Source organism: Lissotriton helveticus, chromosome 4_1, assembly GCF_964261635.1.
Source record: "Lissotriton helveticus chromosome 4_1, aLisHel1.1, whole genome shotgun sequence".
In the NCBI taxonomy this organism is placed as follows: Eukaryota; Metazoa; Chordata; class Amphibia; order Caudata; family Salamandridae; genus Lissotriton; species Lissotriton helveticus.
In genome coordinates this window covers 124,421,111-124,436,281 of record NC_136063.1, presented here as the reverse complement: position 1 = coordinate 124,436,281, position 15,171 = coordinate 124,421,111, and the positions used below count along the sequence as shown (strand labels likewise).

General features: G+C 40.3%; 1 protein-coding gene across 1 annotated transcript in view; it reads left to right on the top strand.

Moving 5' to 3' along the window:
• The window catches only part of LOC144827955 (uncharacterized), a 456,431-nt gene that overhangs the window by 256,314 nt on the left and 184,946 nt on the right, over positions 1-15,171 (top strand). The window contains exons 13-15 of the mRNA XM_078686115.1: positions 10,762-10,806; positions 12,361-12,408; positions 14,027-14,077. Coding sequence (XP_078542241.1) covers positions 10,762-10,806; positions 12,361-12,408; positions 14,027-14,077 — 144 coding nt within the window. The remainder of the gene's footprint in view (positions 1-10,761; positions 10,807-12,360; positions 12,409-14,026; positions 14,078-15,171) is intronic.

Here is a 15,171-nt window from a genome sequence, read left to right as displayed (position 1 = left end):
TTGAGAATACTACTTTTTGACTTTGCTCTTCTCCCCACCCGTTTCTTGATGATTAAAATAATCTTGCTTCTTCTGGTATACTCCACCACCATAGGTTTTTCTCCTAACCCTTGTGCTTACCCATTTGTTTGCCTCCTTTCCCGAATCTTGGGGAAAAATCAGATCAGAGTCCACCTGAATGGTTCTGACAATTGTTATGGATGTTCTCCCTCATCATTAAATTGTGTAAGCCCTCATAGTCTTGTTCCTTACTTCCATGAAGCCAGCCTTCCAAAGCCTTATTAGCACTGTCAATGAAATCTACATAGTCCTAGATATGTGCCTTCTGATTGTCTTTGAACTTAATCCAGTATTGCTCAGTGGTTAAGCCAACCCCATCTATGAGTGCACTCTTCAGGACTGAATACTTGTCAGCATCCTCTTCTCTCACAGTGAAGAGCGTGTCTCTACCTTTGTTCCCAAAGATGAGACACAGGATAGTTTCCCACTGTCCAGGCCCTCTCAAAGTCAGTGATCCATGTTTGGATAGCATCCCCCTCATGGTAGGGGGGAATATACTGTTCAGGTTCCTTTTTTTTTTTTTTTATTGCAAGAAAAAAAAAAAGAAAATACAATGATAAAATCAACTCGGTTATACAAGTATGCATAATTCTCTGTACGTATTTTTATCATTATAGAGAGAGAAAAGAAAAATGAAAAGAAAAAAAAAAAAAATATATATATATAAATGCATAACGCGTATGACATGTCGGTCTCACGAAATATTAATCCATTTAACTGATGATAATCCATTTAACTGATGAATGTTCCCCAAATTTTTTCCCTTCCTTTTAGGGCTTTAGAGCCTCTTAGTTTAGCCAATGAGAGTTCCATAGTATGTATTTCATGGATGAGATACCACCAGTCCATGACGCTAGGGGGCTCCTTCGAGATCCATGTTCGCGCGATGGCCAGTCTAGCACAGGCGAAGATGATAGTTAGCAGATCCTTGTATATACTGTTCGTGTCTTGTATGTCTAACAAAACTAAATGAGCAGAAAGTGTAGGCGTTGGTATATGCTTCCTATTGAGAACATCGATTATTCCCAACCAGAAGGTGATGAGTTTTGGACATTCATAGAGCATATGTTCTATGCCTACAGCTTCCATGTTACATTTTGAACATTTAGTGCGTTCATTAGAAATGTTGCCAGAAGACCAGCTAGAGATTCTTTGAGGTGTATAGTACATTTGAGTGACTGTCCTATAGAATTGTAGCCTCAGATTTGAAGACTGAACAACTCGATTTATTTGTTTTAATGAACACGCAACCTGGCTTGGATTGATGTTTATTCCTAGCCTACTAGTCCATTTGTCTGCCATTTTGCCACAATCGCCGACTTGATTTTTGTTGAGGAGCCTATAGCTCTTACTAATAATGGCTTTAGTTTGATTGGAATAGATAAGCTGTAGAATATCTGAATTTTCAACACTCTCGATTTTCTTTTTATTAACTAAGAAATCTTGAATCTGTATGTATTTAAAATGTGATGTCTCTTTGATTTTATAAAGTATTTTTAGTGTGTTGAAGCTCAGAAGGCCATCTGGACCATAAAGATCCCCGAGCTTGTTGATATTCTGGTCTTTCCAATAAGTGCAAGCGCCATCAGCGAAAATGTTAGGTAACCCAGGATTCCCCCATATTGGGAGTTCAGCATTGAAAAAAGAAATGTTTTCAATATCCATTATTTGATCCAAAATTCTTTTAATGGCTCTGGCAGTCTTGAATTTGACTCGTTTGAAGTAATTTGGGTCATGTACCCGGAATAGAAACTGATTGCTTTGCAATCCTAGCATGAATAAATGGTAGAATGTAGGAGCATCGTTAGAGAGAAGGCTGCGTATGCGTTGTATAAAAGTTGCAAGAAAATACATTTTTAGATCTGGGAAGTTTAGTCCCCCATTTTCAATAGATAGTTTCAGTACCGTCATTGATCGACGAGCTTTTTTGTATCCCCAAATGTAACTGCTACAGATACTTTCTATTTTCTTAATATAAAATTTAGTTAGTTGTAGAGGGATAGATCTAAATAAATATAGTATTTTTGGGACTATCTTCATCTTTATTATATTGATGCGTCCGATCAAGCTAAGAGGTATTTTGTTCCAATTTTTTAGCATAGAAGCAATATCTTTAAGCAGAGAATCATAGTTTAATGGGATAATTTTCTCGATGTTGGAAGTAAGTTTTACTCCTAAATAAGTAGCCTTTTGACAGAGCCCTGTGATCGGAAGTGTGGGTTGATAGTTTGCTATCACTTGCGTTTTATTGACATTGAGTCTATAGCCCGATATATCGCCAAATTCTCTTGCTTCCTGGAATATTTTAGGTATAGCCTGAATTAAATCAGTAGTGTATATATCATCGGCGAAGGCTGTAATTTTTAGACACATGTCTTCATGTTCTATTGGGATTATGTGTTTTTGGGCAGTTAATGCGTTTAGGAATGGTTCTAGAGCTATAGCGAATAACAGGGGTGAAAGAGGACACCCCTGTCTAGTGCCTCTTTTTATTGAAAAGTTATCCGAGTTATTCCCCATATAGCTAACAATTGCTGTAGGTGTCTCATACAGAGATTGTATCCATCTTAAATATTGCCCCTGTATCCCATAAGCCAGTAGTGTTGCCCAGAGGTATTCCCACCCCACTCGGTCAAATGCCTTCTCTGCATCTAACATGACCATACCGAGTAGGGTGAAAGTAGTCGCTGCGACATCGAAAGCAGTTATTGCAGTATTGACATGGGTAGTGGTATCCCTGCCTAGCACAAATCCGTGTTGTTGGCAGTTGACTAAAATTGGCATTATCGGCGCTAACCGATTGGCAAGTACTTTAGCGAAGATTTTAGCATCAGTGTTGATTAGAGAAATTGGCCTGTATGATCCCTGTTCTTCCGGTGGTTTATTCTTTTTTAAAAAGAATACTATTTTAGCTGTACGCCATGAAGCAGGAGCAGCTCCTGTTTCTCCCACAAAGTCTATCACTTGTTTAAGTAATGGGAGAAGTTCCTGTTCACAGACCTTATAGATTTCCACAGGTAAGCAATCTTCACCTGCAGCCTTATTTGGGGGGAGTGCCTTTACAGCTGTGCCAAGTTCTTCGATAGAGATGTTAATATTAAGTGGTCTAATTATTTCTGGGTCTAATCTTTCAGGAGTGTATTTCTCTAGATATGCTTCTATTGTTTCTAAAGTAGGTGTTTTTTCTGGAGTGTAGAGATGACAGTAATATTTAGCAAATTGTCTCAGGATCTGTTCTGGTTTAGTATAGACTTTAGAGTCGAGTCCTTTTATATTTTTAATAGTAGTTTTGGCCTTTTTATCCGCTACCTTGTACGCCAGAATTTTCCCAATTCTGTCACCGCCTTCATATTGTGCGAGTTTGTATTTGTGGATTTTTGTACTAAATTTTTCCCTAAGGGTTTTCTTAAGAGATGCCCTTAGTAAAATAAGTCTAAGACTAACAGCCTGATTCATGTACGGGCCGTTTTGCGTGGCCCTAATAGCGAATCATAGCGACTCGCTATTGAGGACACGCAAAACGGCATTCATGTAGGAATTGCTAAATCAATAGCGATTCCTACATGTTCTCTATTTGCGAGTAGCAATTTGCTACTCGCAAAAAAAGGATTCACTCCCCATTCATTGGCCCATAGGAATGAATGGGGAGTATCCCTCATTTGCGAGTAGCAATTTGCTACTCGCAAATCAGATAGCGATTTTAAGGGTGCCAGGGGTGTCCAAAGGACACCCTGTAGCACCCCTAAAATGCACAATTGAACAGGTGTTGCGCACACACATGTCCAAAGGACATGGGTGTGTGCAACATGCAACTTAGAAAAATGCTTTTAAAAGCATTTTTCTGAGTTTTTGCTATTTACCGAGAGGTCTGACCTCTCCGTAAATAGCGGCCCAAAAGTGCTAAATCGCAATTTTTTTTGGTGTCATGAATAGCATTTGAGGAATCTCTATTAGAGATTCCTTAAATGCCATTCCTCGCAAATATGCGAATTCTTAAATAGCGATTTTTGCATTTGGGATGATGAATACCAAATGCAAAAATCGCACTCGCAAAGGGCCAGATTCTCAGAATCTGGCCCTTTTGCGAGCGCTTTTAGCTACATGAATCAGGCTGTAAGTTCTTTAATATTGGATTTGCCTTGTGTTATAGCGTCTGAAAGTTGTTGTTCAGCTAAAGAGATATTTGATGTGATAGACTTTTCTAACCCTCGTTTTTCAGCGTTATCCCGGAAAATATATTGCTGTGTATAGCCTCTAATACTACTTTTACATGCATCCCATACATGGTTAATAGCAGTAGAGTGTATATTAAATGATATATACTCTTGGATGTGCTTTTTAATACCAGAAATATATTTATGGTCCATAAGTAAGTATCTAGGGTATGTAAACTGCCGAGCTATGGGTTGAATGTCCAAATTTTTAAATTCAAATAATATCGGGTTATGATCTGAGGTGATTTTAGGGCAGATTTCTATTACACAATTTTCCAGAAAGCAATTTGTTGCCCAGATCATGTCAATTCAGGAAAAGGTTTGATGTGGGGAGGAGTAGTATGTGAAGCCGGCTATGGTGGGATGTTTAGTACGCCAGACATCTTTTAGGTTGTGTATCCTAGCTAGTTCTAGAATAGCTGACCTCACTTTACCCATCCTATTTCTGGTTCCTTTACTTGTGGAGTCTATAGCATAATTCATGACACAATTGAAATCCCCCATTATCAAAAGTTCCCCCTCCCAGTCCAATAACTTGATAGTCAATTGTTCGTACAGCTTAGGTATATCTAAATTTGGCCCATAGACTATGCAGAATACATAGCACTTTAGATTAAACTGCAGCTATACTATTGCCCACCTGCCTTTAACATCGGCGGCAGTCTTAATAACATTCACTCTTAGCCATTTTTGTTTTAAAATAGCAACACCGCGAATTGGTGCCCCTAGAGTAGAACAAACGACAAGATCGCAACCCATTTGTGAAAGAAACTTACGGTCTTGATATCTGATATGAGTCTCTGAAAGAAATATCATATGTGGTCTATACAAGTCCATTTCTTCTTGTACTAGTTTCCTTTTGTCTTTATTATTGAGACCGGCAACTTTCCAGACTAAACATTTAAAAGAAGACATAGCTTATATTGTTACTTCTCGATCTCTCCCAAAAAGCACTTTCATTAACCTTGTTGCTATTTTTTAAGCTTCTCTTATTCTTGCAATAAAATTTTTTCCCATTTTTCTGCCCAACCCACCAGATGGCTCGAATCCACCCGCCCACCCCCTTATCCACCCCCCCAGGGGGGGAAACCCCGCTATCTCGGCTGCCGCTGGAAGGGCAGCACAGTGAAGTTGTGAGCATGGGTCTTGCTCCACACCGCTAGTGCAACTCAAAGTATGAATGTTTCTACAGCAAAGAAAGAGCGCTATAGAGAGAGAAGGAAAAGAAAAAAAAAAGAAAAAAAGGCAGGAAGCAAAAAGAAAAGAGGGATAGTTAGACAAATATGCTCAAATCATAATGAGTCCTCCGTTAGTAATCACATAGTGTTTCGATTAGTTTTCCAATTTTCTCAAAAGCGCAGAATTACATCCTATTCCCTCTTTTATAAACTGTAGAGTCTTTTTTTTTAGTCCTTCTCTCTCGTCCACCTCTCTAAGTTTTTGATCGCTTCCTCCGGTTCAGTAAAAAATAGTGATTGTCCTCCCCTAATAATTTTGAGGCGTGCGGGTTCTTGTAAGTATACCGTACAACCAATAGCCTTGAAGGAGTCCATTAATTTACTGTTCAGGTTCCTAGTGTCAAAGGATGTATCTCTGATTCTAGGTACACTATTGCTGCCATCATGGGACTCTAGTTCCAAATTCTTCCCAGCCCTCTGAATTTCCAGGGTCTCTTTATCAAGAGCCAACCATTCTTGCCTGAGCTTGAGTCTAACTCACTTAAGTTTGATCAGGTGGTATTCCCCCTCTAAAGAGTTCTCCCTGTTGCTAGAGATAGAGGTCCCTAAGCATTAGATTTGGCATAGGGGAGCCTAGGTCTCCTCTGAAAACATCTGAACCCTCCAAGGAGGAATAAAGGGGTACCTACTTCTAGGGACACCCTCTGTGCTATCTGCACTATTCTCTTGGGGATCAGAGTTCAACAAGGTGGAGACCTCGGAATACTCTTGGTCCTGCTCAGAATTAGGGCCACTAGGGATAACCCCTCCTGACCTATATTCTGGAGCATCCCCAGCCCACTTTGTCCTGATCCTCTGAACTGTCAGGATTCTGGATATCACATATACTAAGGCGCTCTGAAAAATACTTTTTGGTTGGGTTGCTTCCTGTCTTTCACTTCCTAGAAGTACACTGGGTCCTTAGTTCCTGGAACTTAAGACCATTGTATCTAGTCGATTGGGCCCAATTGAGGTCCATCACTAAAGACATGGTGTCTAGGAGTAGTGTGGTGTTGTACCTACCTACCATACTGTAAATTAAACTTCCTAAGATTGGAGAAAGGGTTGTGCTAGAACCTTAACAACCAAACTAAAAGTTCAGCAGAAGTTAATTTGTCGATAAAATTATATGTGCATTATGCTAGTGATATTTATTCAATTAATCCACACTTAGATTAGTTAGTAAAACAATGCAGGCTTGAGTCTCAACTCCTGCAAACCAATGTAGGAGGCTGGCTTTGTACTGAGCAGCCCACAAGTGTTGTCCAGAAGGAGTGTAAAGCAGCTTGTTTTACTACTACTTAATTTTATAGTGTAGGTTGAGTGAAAAAAAACATTCAGTGTAGCTTCAAAAATATGTATTCATTATGAAACCTCAAACAAAGGCTCTGAGAGGCAGCATAAACAATAATCACGCATTCAAATATAAGCAGCGTAAAAGCTAGACACATGCACATAGGACAAGAGAAGATCTTTGGATTTTTGATCATTTATTTCAAATGTCTGAGATAAAAAGCCAATACAGCCAACACGTCGCACCCGTGGTGGGCTTCTTCTGGGCATCCAAAGAGGAGAAAGGCTCCCCTGGAGATACAAATTCTATTTCTGCACAGGTAGCGGGGGAAGACGGACCACCCACTGTATGTGCCAATTGAAATCTTTAGTATTGTCCAATTCTGGCAAGACTGTATTATAGAGAGGTGTATATCCAATATAGAGAGTGGTGTATATCCAACACGTAGGTAGCACAAAAACACAGTGGTCTCCGGGGAGACCAAACCATACACTAAAATTGTGGAATGTGAACCAAGACTGGACCCAGAAGACAAATACAACTTGTGGACATGATCGATGACTCAATACAAATCAATGGGTAAGTCGTGGTTGCAGTTTTTAAGAATAATAACCCTTCCCAGAGTACCCTGTTGAAATCCTGTGAAAGATGGAAGGTTGGAGATTCACCCCACCCATGGATACCCAGATAACGGGGATACGTACACCAGGGAAGCCGGGCGCATAGGTGCAAAGTGACTTCAGAAACCGCCATAGACTACAATAGAGGACTTCAATGAAGATGCCGCTGGCAAAGAAGGTGAGGGTCTGGTGGAAGCAAAAGAAGAATCCAAAGTTAGAGATATCTACAAGCTGAGGGGACAGATTCTATGCCACTCCAGAGAGACCAGGGGACACGGAAGGGTAATGCCTACCAATGTCAAAGCTGCAAGTGAGTTGACGGTGCCCTTGAAATTGCAGCTGTGTGGACTAGGCGCTGCTGTGGCAAACCATGAGCCATTCCCAAGCTGTCCCATGTCAGATGTCAAGTGCCAGGGGGTGAGTGTCCGGCAGGGGCTCCAAAATGCCTTGGCAATAGCAACCAACTTAGCTGTTGAAAAATATCCAGTGTCGGGACCAGCAAGGTCCAAGTTACTCACCATGTGCAGGTAAGTCAGAGTGGGCTCCGAGCAAGTGACTCATCCGGTGCAGGCGAGGTCTTGGCATCAGGAGATGCTTGGGGCTGGAGCTTTTTGGAGCCCAAAGATCTCTGATGAGCTCTTCGGGCTCTTTGGAACCCACACAGGAGACTGGGCTTTCTACATGGGGCTTCATTAGGAAAGTGGAGCTGGGAAAGGTGCTGAAGTCTGGGTAAGAAGCTTGCATTGGATGGCCTGTGATCAAAGAAGAGGATGAATTGGAGTTTGAGAAGGATGAGGATCGAACCATTATTTATTGGAGAATGGGGCAGGTGACCAACAGCCTGCATGGAGAGATGGTTCCCCTAGGATAGGTAGCAGTGTATCCTCCAATGGCATGTCCCCAGAGGAGCTGGAAAACAGGAGAGAGAAGAGGAAATTTAAGTTGGAGCTGGATAAGCTGAAGTTGGAGCAGAGAAAATTGGTTCAGGAAGTTTGCTTTGAGAGCTGGACTTATAGGTCAGGAAGTCCGGGTTCAGCACAGATGGTGGCAACTTATCTTCAGTGTGCTATGAGAAAAAAGTACACATGCCCAAGTGCCTAATGCCCAATTATGGGGCTGGTTATGACATAGGAAGGTAGTTTGACTCATATGAGATTTCTTTGCAGATGCACAAGATCCCTGAGGGGGTTTGTGGGGCTGGTCTGTGGAAACATATCCTTAATGAGGGGAGGAACATTTTACTGACCCTTGGGGGTGGTGACAGGATGAGGTATCCCTCCATAAAGGAAGCCCTAATCAGGTAGTATGGTTTACTACTCACACAGACCTTGATGGATTATGTTTTTTCTTTTTGCAAGGTACTACATGGTTGGGTGAAGGGCGATGATGTTTGGGAATATCAGTGGCTGTATAAATTGATTGCAAACAAGTATCTATTTTAAAGATCTGAGCCAGCACTTGGCAAGTTATCTGACCTCAGAAAACATGCTAAGGAGGACGCCAGCTGGGTCAACACCAGGTTCCATTACAAGATGTTTGAAGGGATCACAACAAGGGTGGGCAGCGTCCTTACAAGAAGAGGGTTGGGGACACAAAACCAAAACAACAGAGTTCTCAAAAAGGCCCAAAACTAGTTACATAGGTCAGGATTCATATCCCTCTGCTGAGAAGCAGAAGAAGAAGTGGCTCCCTGACAATGAGTCTGCATGGAAGCCATCCCTTGGGTGCTATGAGTGTCATTAGGATGGAACTATTAGTGGAATGACTAGTGTCCAAAGTGGGCACAGCTCTCCACTGGTGTGCATTACCTGGGGTTGGCTTGTTTAGTGCTTGGGGAGAAGTTTGTGGGTACAGAGATGAGGTTACCCTAGTGTCCCTAGGTGATGGGGAGATGGTGCGTAGAACCACCAGACTGACAATACTAGGAAGTACAGTCAGTGGGTCACTAACAATCAGCAGAGGGTGATGGCGCTGAGACACATGAGCCTGCTGCAAGACTGGGATTGACGCATCATCACTGTTGCAGAACCAGGGTGGCTCATTGTACTCAGAACAGCTGTATCGCCTCCCGAACCACTGCTTCGGAATCGGAGCATTGCTGCCACTGCGTGGAGAAAATTGATGCTTCACCCCTCCAGCGGTAATTAACCCAGTGCATCACATACAGTACCACCCACTTGGAACTGACGCTTTGCTTAATAGAATCGATGCATCAATGCAGTAGCATGGAGTAATTTGGCGCAACAGTCCACCTTTGTGGGGATCATTGGCGCATCTCATGTTGTTGCAAGGATTAAGGTGCTTTTGATCAGCGGGTCCTGTGTGGGTCCTGAGGCCGGTCTGCGCTCCTTTGTGGGCAGCCTGAATGCTTGACTTTGTATTGGTCCATTGCGACCAATTAGCTCCTTGAGCGCGATTTGATTCTGTAGTAATTAGGTCCACGCTTGAAGGTAGTTCTCAAGTAGATTTATTGAGCAGTTAAGTTAAGTCAGGTACAAGCTCAATGGGAGACCTAAGGGGATCCAGGGGAGACCCCACCAGGAGGATCCATCCAGGTGCTCAGCCCATCCAACTGTCACTACCTAGGCAGAGCACCAACATTCTGACAGCTGCACTTATGAACATTCCATAGCTAAGGGGACCTAGGGGAGACCCCACCAGGAGCATCCATCCAGGTGCTCAGCCCATCCAACTGTCACTACCTAGGCAGAGCACCAACATTCTGACAGCTGCACTTATGAACATTCCATAGATGGTAGAAAGGCATCACATTGGGAATAACAGGATATTACAGATTCTAAGTGTTATCTTTGCACTCAATATTTAAAAATTCATATCTTAACCTTGTCTGATTGAAATGTTTTCATTTTGGTCTTGTTTTATTTCTAAAATGACACTCTTTCTAAACTGGTCTGGAGAATTTTTGTGGTGTTTTCACTGTAATACTGTGTGTTGTGTGCACATTGCCTCTTAAGCTAAGCCTGACTGCTCTGTGCCAGGCAAACCAGAGGGTTCCCACAGGTTCATTTAGGGTGTGCATACGTCTGCCAACTAGAAACACAATTTCTAACAGAGAACTAAAGTCGTCTAAGCACTTGACTGGAACTCACTGTTTATGTTCCCCAGTTATCCTTTCCCGTGCTTATAATGGTAATGCTTGAACCATAATGACAATATTAACTATACCCTTCATGGCATGTCATGTGATTTTCTGTTTATTGGCATTTATAGTAAGATTCAAAGATGTATCCCAAGAGTGACTGGGAACCACTTTAAAAGTAATAAAGTGTATGTATCTTAATATATTTTGAAATTTGAAGATACAGTCATTACAATTAATGAATCTCTTTTTTTAGGTGTTTGTGTAGATCTTAGCAAAGTAGTAACGATAAAGAAACCAGGTAAGTTCAGCTCATCACATTCAATACAGCCTAAGATGTGTTACATTACAATATTCCATTGAGTCACATTGGGGGACAAGTCAAATAAACCAACTAATAAATTATAGGCTTTTATATTTTGAAGTGCTTCTCCATCCTTTTTCTTACCCAACACTCCAACACTCAAACTGAGTGTTTGCACTTTTGAAAATACTAACAAATTCCTCCTTTTCCCCCTTGGCATATTTCTTTTTGCAAAAATTGTTACAGGAACTGACATGTCTGGATCACCATGCTGCCATTAGGATGTATTGATAATCTGTTTTAGACTGTAATATATAGGTGCAGATCTTTTCAAATGTATTCTTAAAAATGTATTGAGTACAGTATCTGTGTGACGTCTGGGAAACTCCTATAAAGTTTCATTAACTTAATCAGTATGTGGTTAAACCACAGAAATCCATCAAATAGGGTCTCAAGCTGTCCTTTGATTTAAAAGAATTGTTGCAAAAGTATATTAAATGTACATTTATCATACCACTACTTGTAAAGAATAAACTGCAGAAAGGGTGATATCTTATCCCTTTTTTGGTTTTCAAGATTTACTTAATATTGTCACTTCTCGCCTAAGAACCTCTATCTTGTAATGGGACTCTGCTTCTAATGTTTCATGGCACACTGACATGTGCTGTGCATGTTCAATTGATGTTGTATCATGGGTCTAGTTGGTGTTCTGTGTAATAATCACTGATGTCACCAAGCAAAGGATTTCAACAATGAGCACCACACTCTCTGGACCATTCCTCTTTTCAGTAATTATTAAAGATTTCTAAAACTCAAATCTCTGGACACACAATGTAGGAGTAGATGCTACATGCATATGAAATTATATGATTTCCATGCAGCTGTAGTCCTCTATTGACACAAAAATGCTTGTAGCAATACAGATCGTGATTCTAATTGCCATTGGGTTTGGAATCAACATTAGAACGTTGAACTTTCAATCCAATTTACTGTACGTTTTGCAGATACAAGCTTTACATTTTGTACATTGTTTTTCCGAAGCTGCATGGAAATTCAAATTGTGAAAGTCGTGCTATTGAATCTGAAAACATATACTGCCCAGTGGAGACCTATTTCTACCCTGTATATAATAAAATGACTACTCCCTCAGTAATGTATACATATTTATGTATATTTACAGTACTCGTAGGCAAATGCATATGTTTCACACATTCTCTCACTCTATATATTGCTTTAATACGTATTTGTGCATAGATTGAGACATGCCATGGAGTCTTGGCAGTGTTCATCACCACTGCAGCATTACGTGACGTAAAGTTGTCTAAGCACTTGGCAAAATAAAACTATTTCTTTTCCCCAATGCTTTTCCTAGAAGTGCTAGGACGAGTAATTTCATTTCAAATATGCTTTACAGTTTATTGGTATTTATTGTAAGGTTCAACTATGTATTGGAGATGGGACTGGCAAGCACCTTACAATTAATAGTTTGTATTTTAATCTATCTTGAAATTTGAAGATAAGGTTTTTACAGTTTGGGAATCTCCTTTTCAGTTGCTACAGAAGCACCAACTAGAAAAGTGTTAACCATAAAGAAACCAGGTAATTACTGCGTATTACTTAAATGCAATGTCTAATCTGGCAGGTGTCTCCTGGGATAAGGAGCTCTGCACTGTACTCGACCATTGACATAATAAAATCTGTTTGCAAAAAAAATGTGTCACATTACAATATTCCATCAAATCACATAGGGGGACAAGTAAAACAAACAATCTAATATATTATAGGCTTTTATATTTTGAAGTGCTGCTCCATTTAATTTATTACTATAACACTCCAACACACCTTTTTCCCCTTGGCATATTTCTTTTTTCAAAAATGGTTACAAGAACTGACATCTCTAGATCACCTTGATGCCATTAGGATGTATTGATAATCTGTTTTAGCTTTTATTATATAGGTGCAGATCTTTTCAAATGTATTCTTAAAAATTTGAGATCTGTGTAACATCTGGGAAACTTCTAAAAACTTTCAGTACCTTAATCGGGAGCTGGTTAAACCACAGAAATCCATCAAATAGGGTCTTAAGCTGCCCTTTGAGTTAAAAGAATTGTTCCAAAAGTATTTTAAATTTACATTTATCACACAACTACTTGTAAAGAAGGAACTGCAGCAAGTGCGATATATTATCCCTTTTTTGGTTTTCAAGATTTATTTGATATTGTCACGTTTAGCCCAAGCACCTCCATCATTTAATGTAAGTCTGCTTCTAATGTTTCATGGTAAACAGACATGTGCTGTGCATGTTCAATTGATGTTTACCATGGGCCTTGTTGGTGTTCTGTGCAATGATCACTGGTGTCACCAAGCAAAGGATTTTAACAATGAGCACAACACTCTCTGGACCATTCCACTTTTCAGTTATTATTAAAGATTTCTAAAACTCAAATCTCTGTACACACAATGCAGCAATAGAAGCTACATTCTTATGACATTATATGATTTCCATTCAGCTGTAGTCCTTTTTTGACACAAAATGGCTTCTAGCAATTCAGATGGTGATACTAATGGCCATTATGTTTGGAATCAACATTAGAATGTTGAACTTTCAATCCTTTGAGAATTTACTGTATATTTTGCAGATTCAAACTTTACGTTTTGTACATTATTTTTCTGAAGCTGTATGGAAATTCATATAATTAAAGTCGTGCTACTGAATCTGCAAACGTGTGTTGCCCAGTGGAGTGCTATTTCAACCCTGTGTATAGTAAAATGACTACTCTCTCAGTAATGTACACATATTAAGTATATTAAAGTACTTATAGGTAAATACATAAGTTTCACACATTCTCTCACTCTATATATTTCTTTAATATGTTATTGTGCATAGATTGCGACATGTAATGAAGTCTTGGGAGTGTTCATCAGCACTGCAGCATTAAGTGACATAAAGTTCTCTAAGCACTTGGCAACATCGAAATATTTCATTTTCCCAGTGCCCAGTGCTTTTCGTAGAAGTGCTAGGACCAGTAATTTCTGTATTTTCTATGATCTCTTTCATGTCCTATATGCTTCACAGTTTATTCGTATTTATAGTAAGGTTCAAAGATGTATTGCAGATGGGACTGGCAAGCACCGTAACATTTATAAAGAGTTTGTATTTGAATCTATCTTGAAATCTGATGATACAGTTTTTACTGTTTGGGAATCTGCTTTTCAGTTGCTACAGTGAGTCCAACTCCTAGAAAAGTGTTAACCCTAAAGAAACCAGGTAAGTACTGCTTATTACTTAAATGCAGTTTGTTACGTACAGAATTCCACTGACTCACATAGGATACACTGTGATTTTACTGATGATTTTGAAACCCAGTCTTTTCCTCCTGTATTGTGCACACATGTGCTTCTGGTCACTTCTGTTAACAGGTTCCAAATTACCTAGCTGCCTAAGTAGTCCACCAAGTTGGCTCTCTTGGCATTCGTTAGGACACCTCGGATGTGCACACCGTGTCACACTGTTTCACACAGAGCAATATCCTAGGCCTTTGGTATGAGCCTGTGTTGAAAAACGAGGCAGCATCTGTGAGGCTTGCACAAATAACATGACTACATGTGTCCTTCACTGGGAACCAAACACCCAATTGTACCGCCTGACTCTCAAAGGATAGCATTGCTGAGCAGTCTGAGACTTACTCAAGGGAGGTGGTGTGGGCTAGTAATCGCCATTTGCAGGTGCCCAAAAAATAACACTCAATAATTGATTGTCCAGTCTGTACTTTGCTTTATAAAAGTAAGAGTACATTTATTAAACCCACACACCACTCAATATTATACACCAATTTACAAATATACATAAGCTGATGGAATTACTTTGTGACATTGCATAACATCTCCACCCCTCCCTCAGGGGGGGTGGGGTCTAGTGCTACCACTCCCATGTATGCACATCATCTTGCACCCAATGCAGTGAATTGGTCTTAACATAGAGCAGGGGCCCTTCGCACTGTCACCATCCCAGTGGCGACCCCCCCCATTACCTCAACAAGCATTAAACAGGCTACACATGACCCTGACTGAGCATCTCTTACTGACCATACAGTATGCACCTCTACATCTTAAGGGCTAATAGTCTAAAGGTCTTCACCTAAGCGCAGCAGCAAGAATTCCTGTTTACGCACACTTTAGAATGACAGTACTCATAACTTTTGGATATCATTAGAATGCATTGCAATTACAGCCCCTAAGGCATCACAGATAAAATCACAGGTTTAAGTACATACAGTCAGACACCCTAGCAGGAATGTCTACCCACTAAAAATCCACTTTGCTTATGACATCGCCTTGCACCAGCACTTCACATTATTCAGG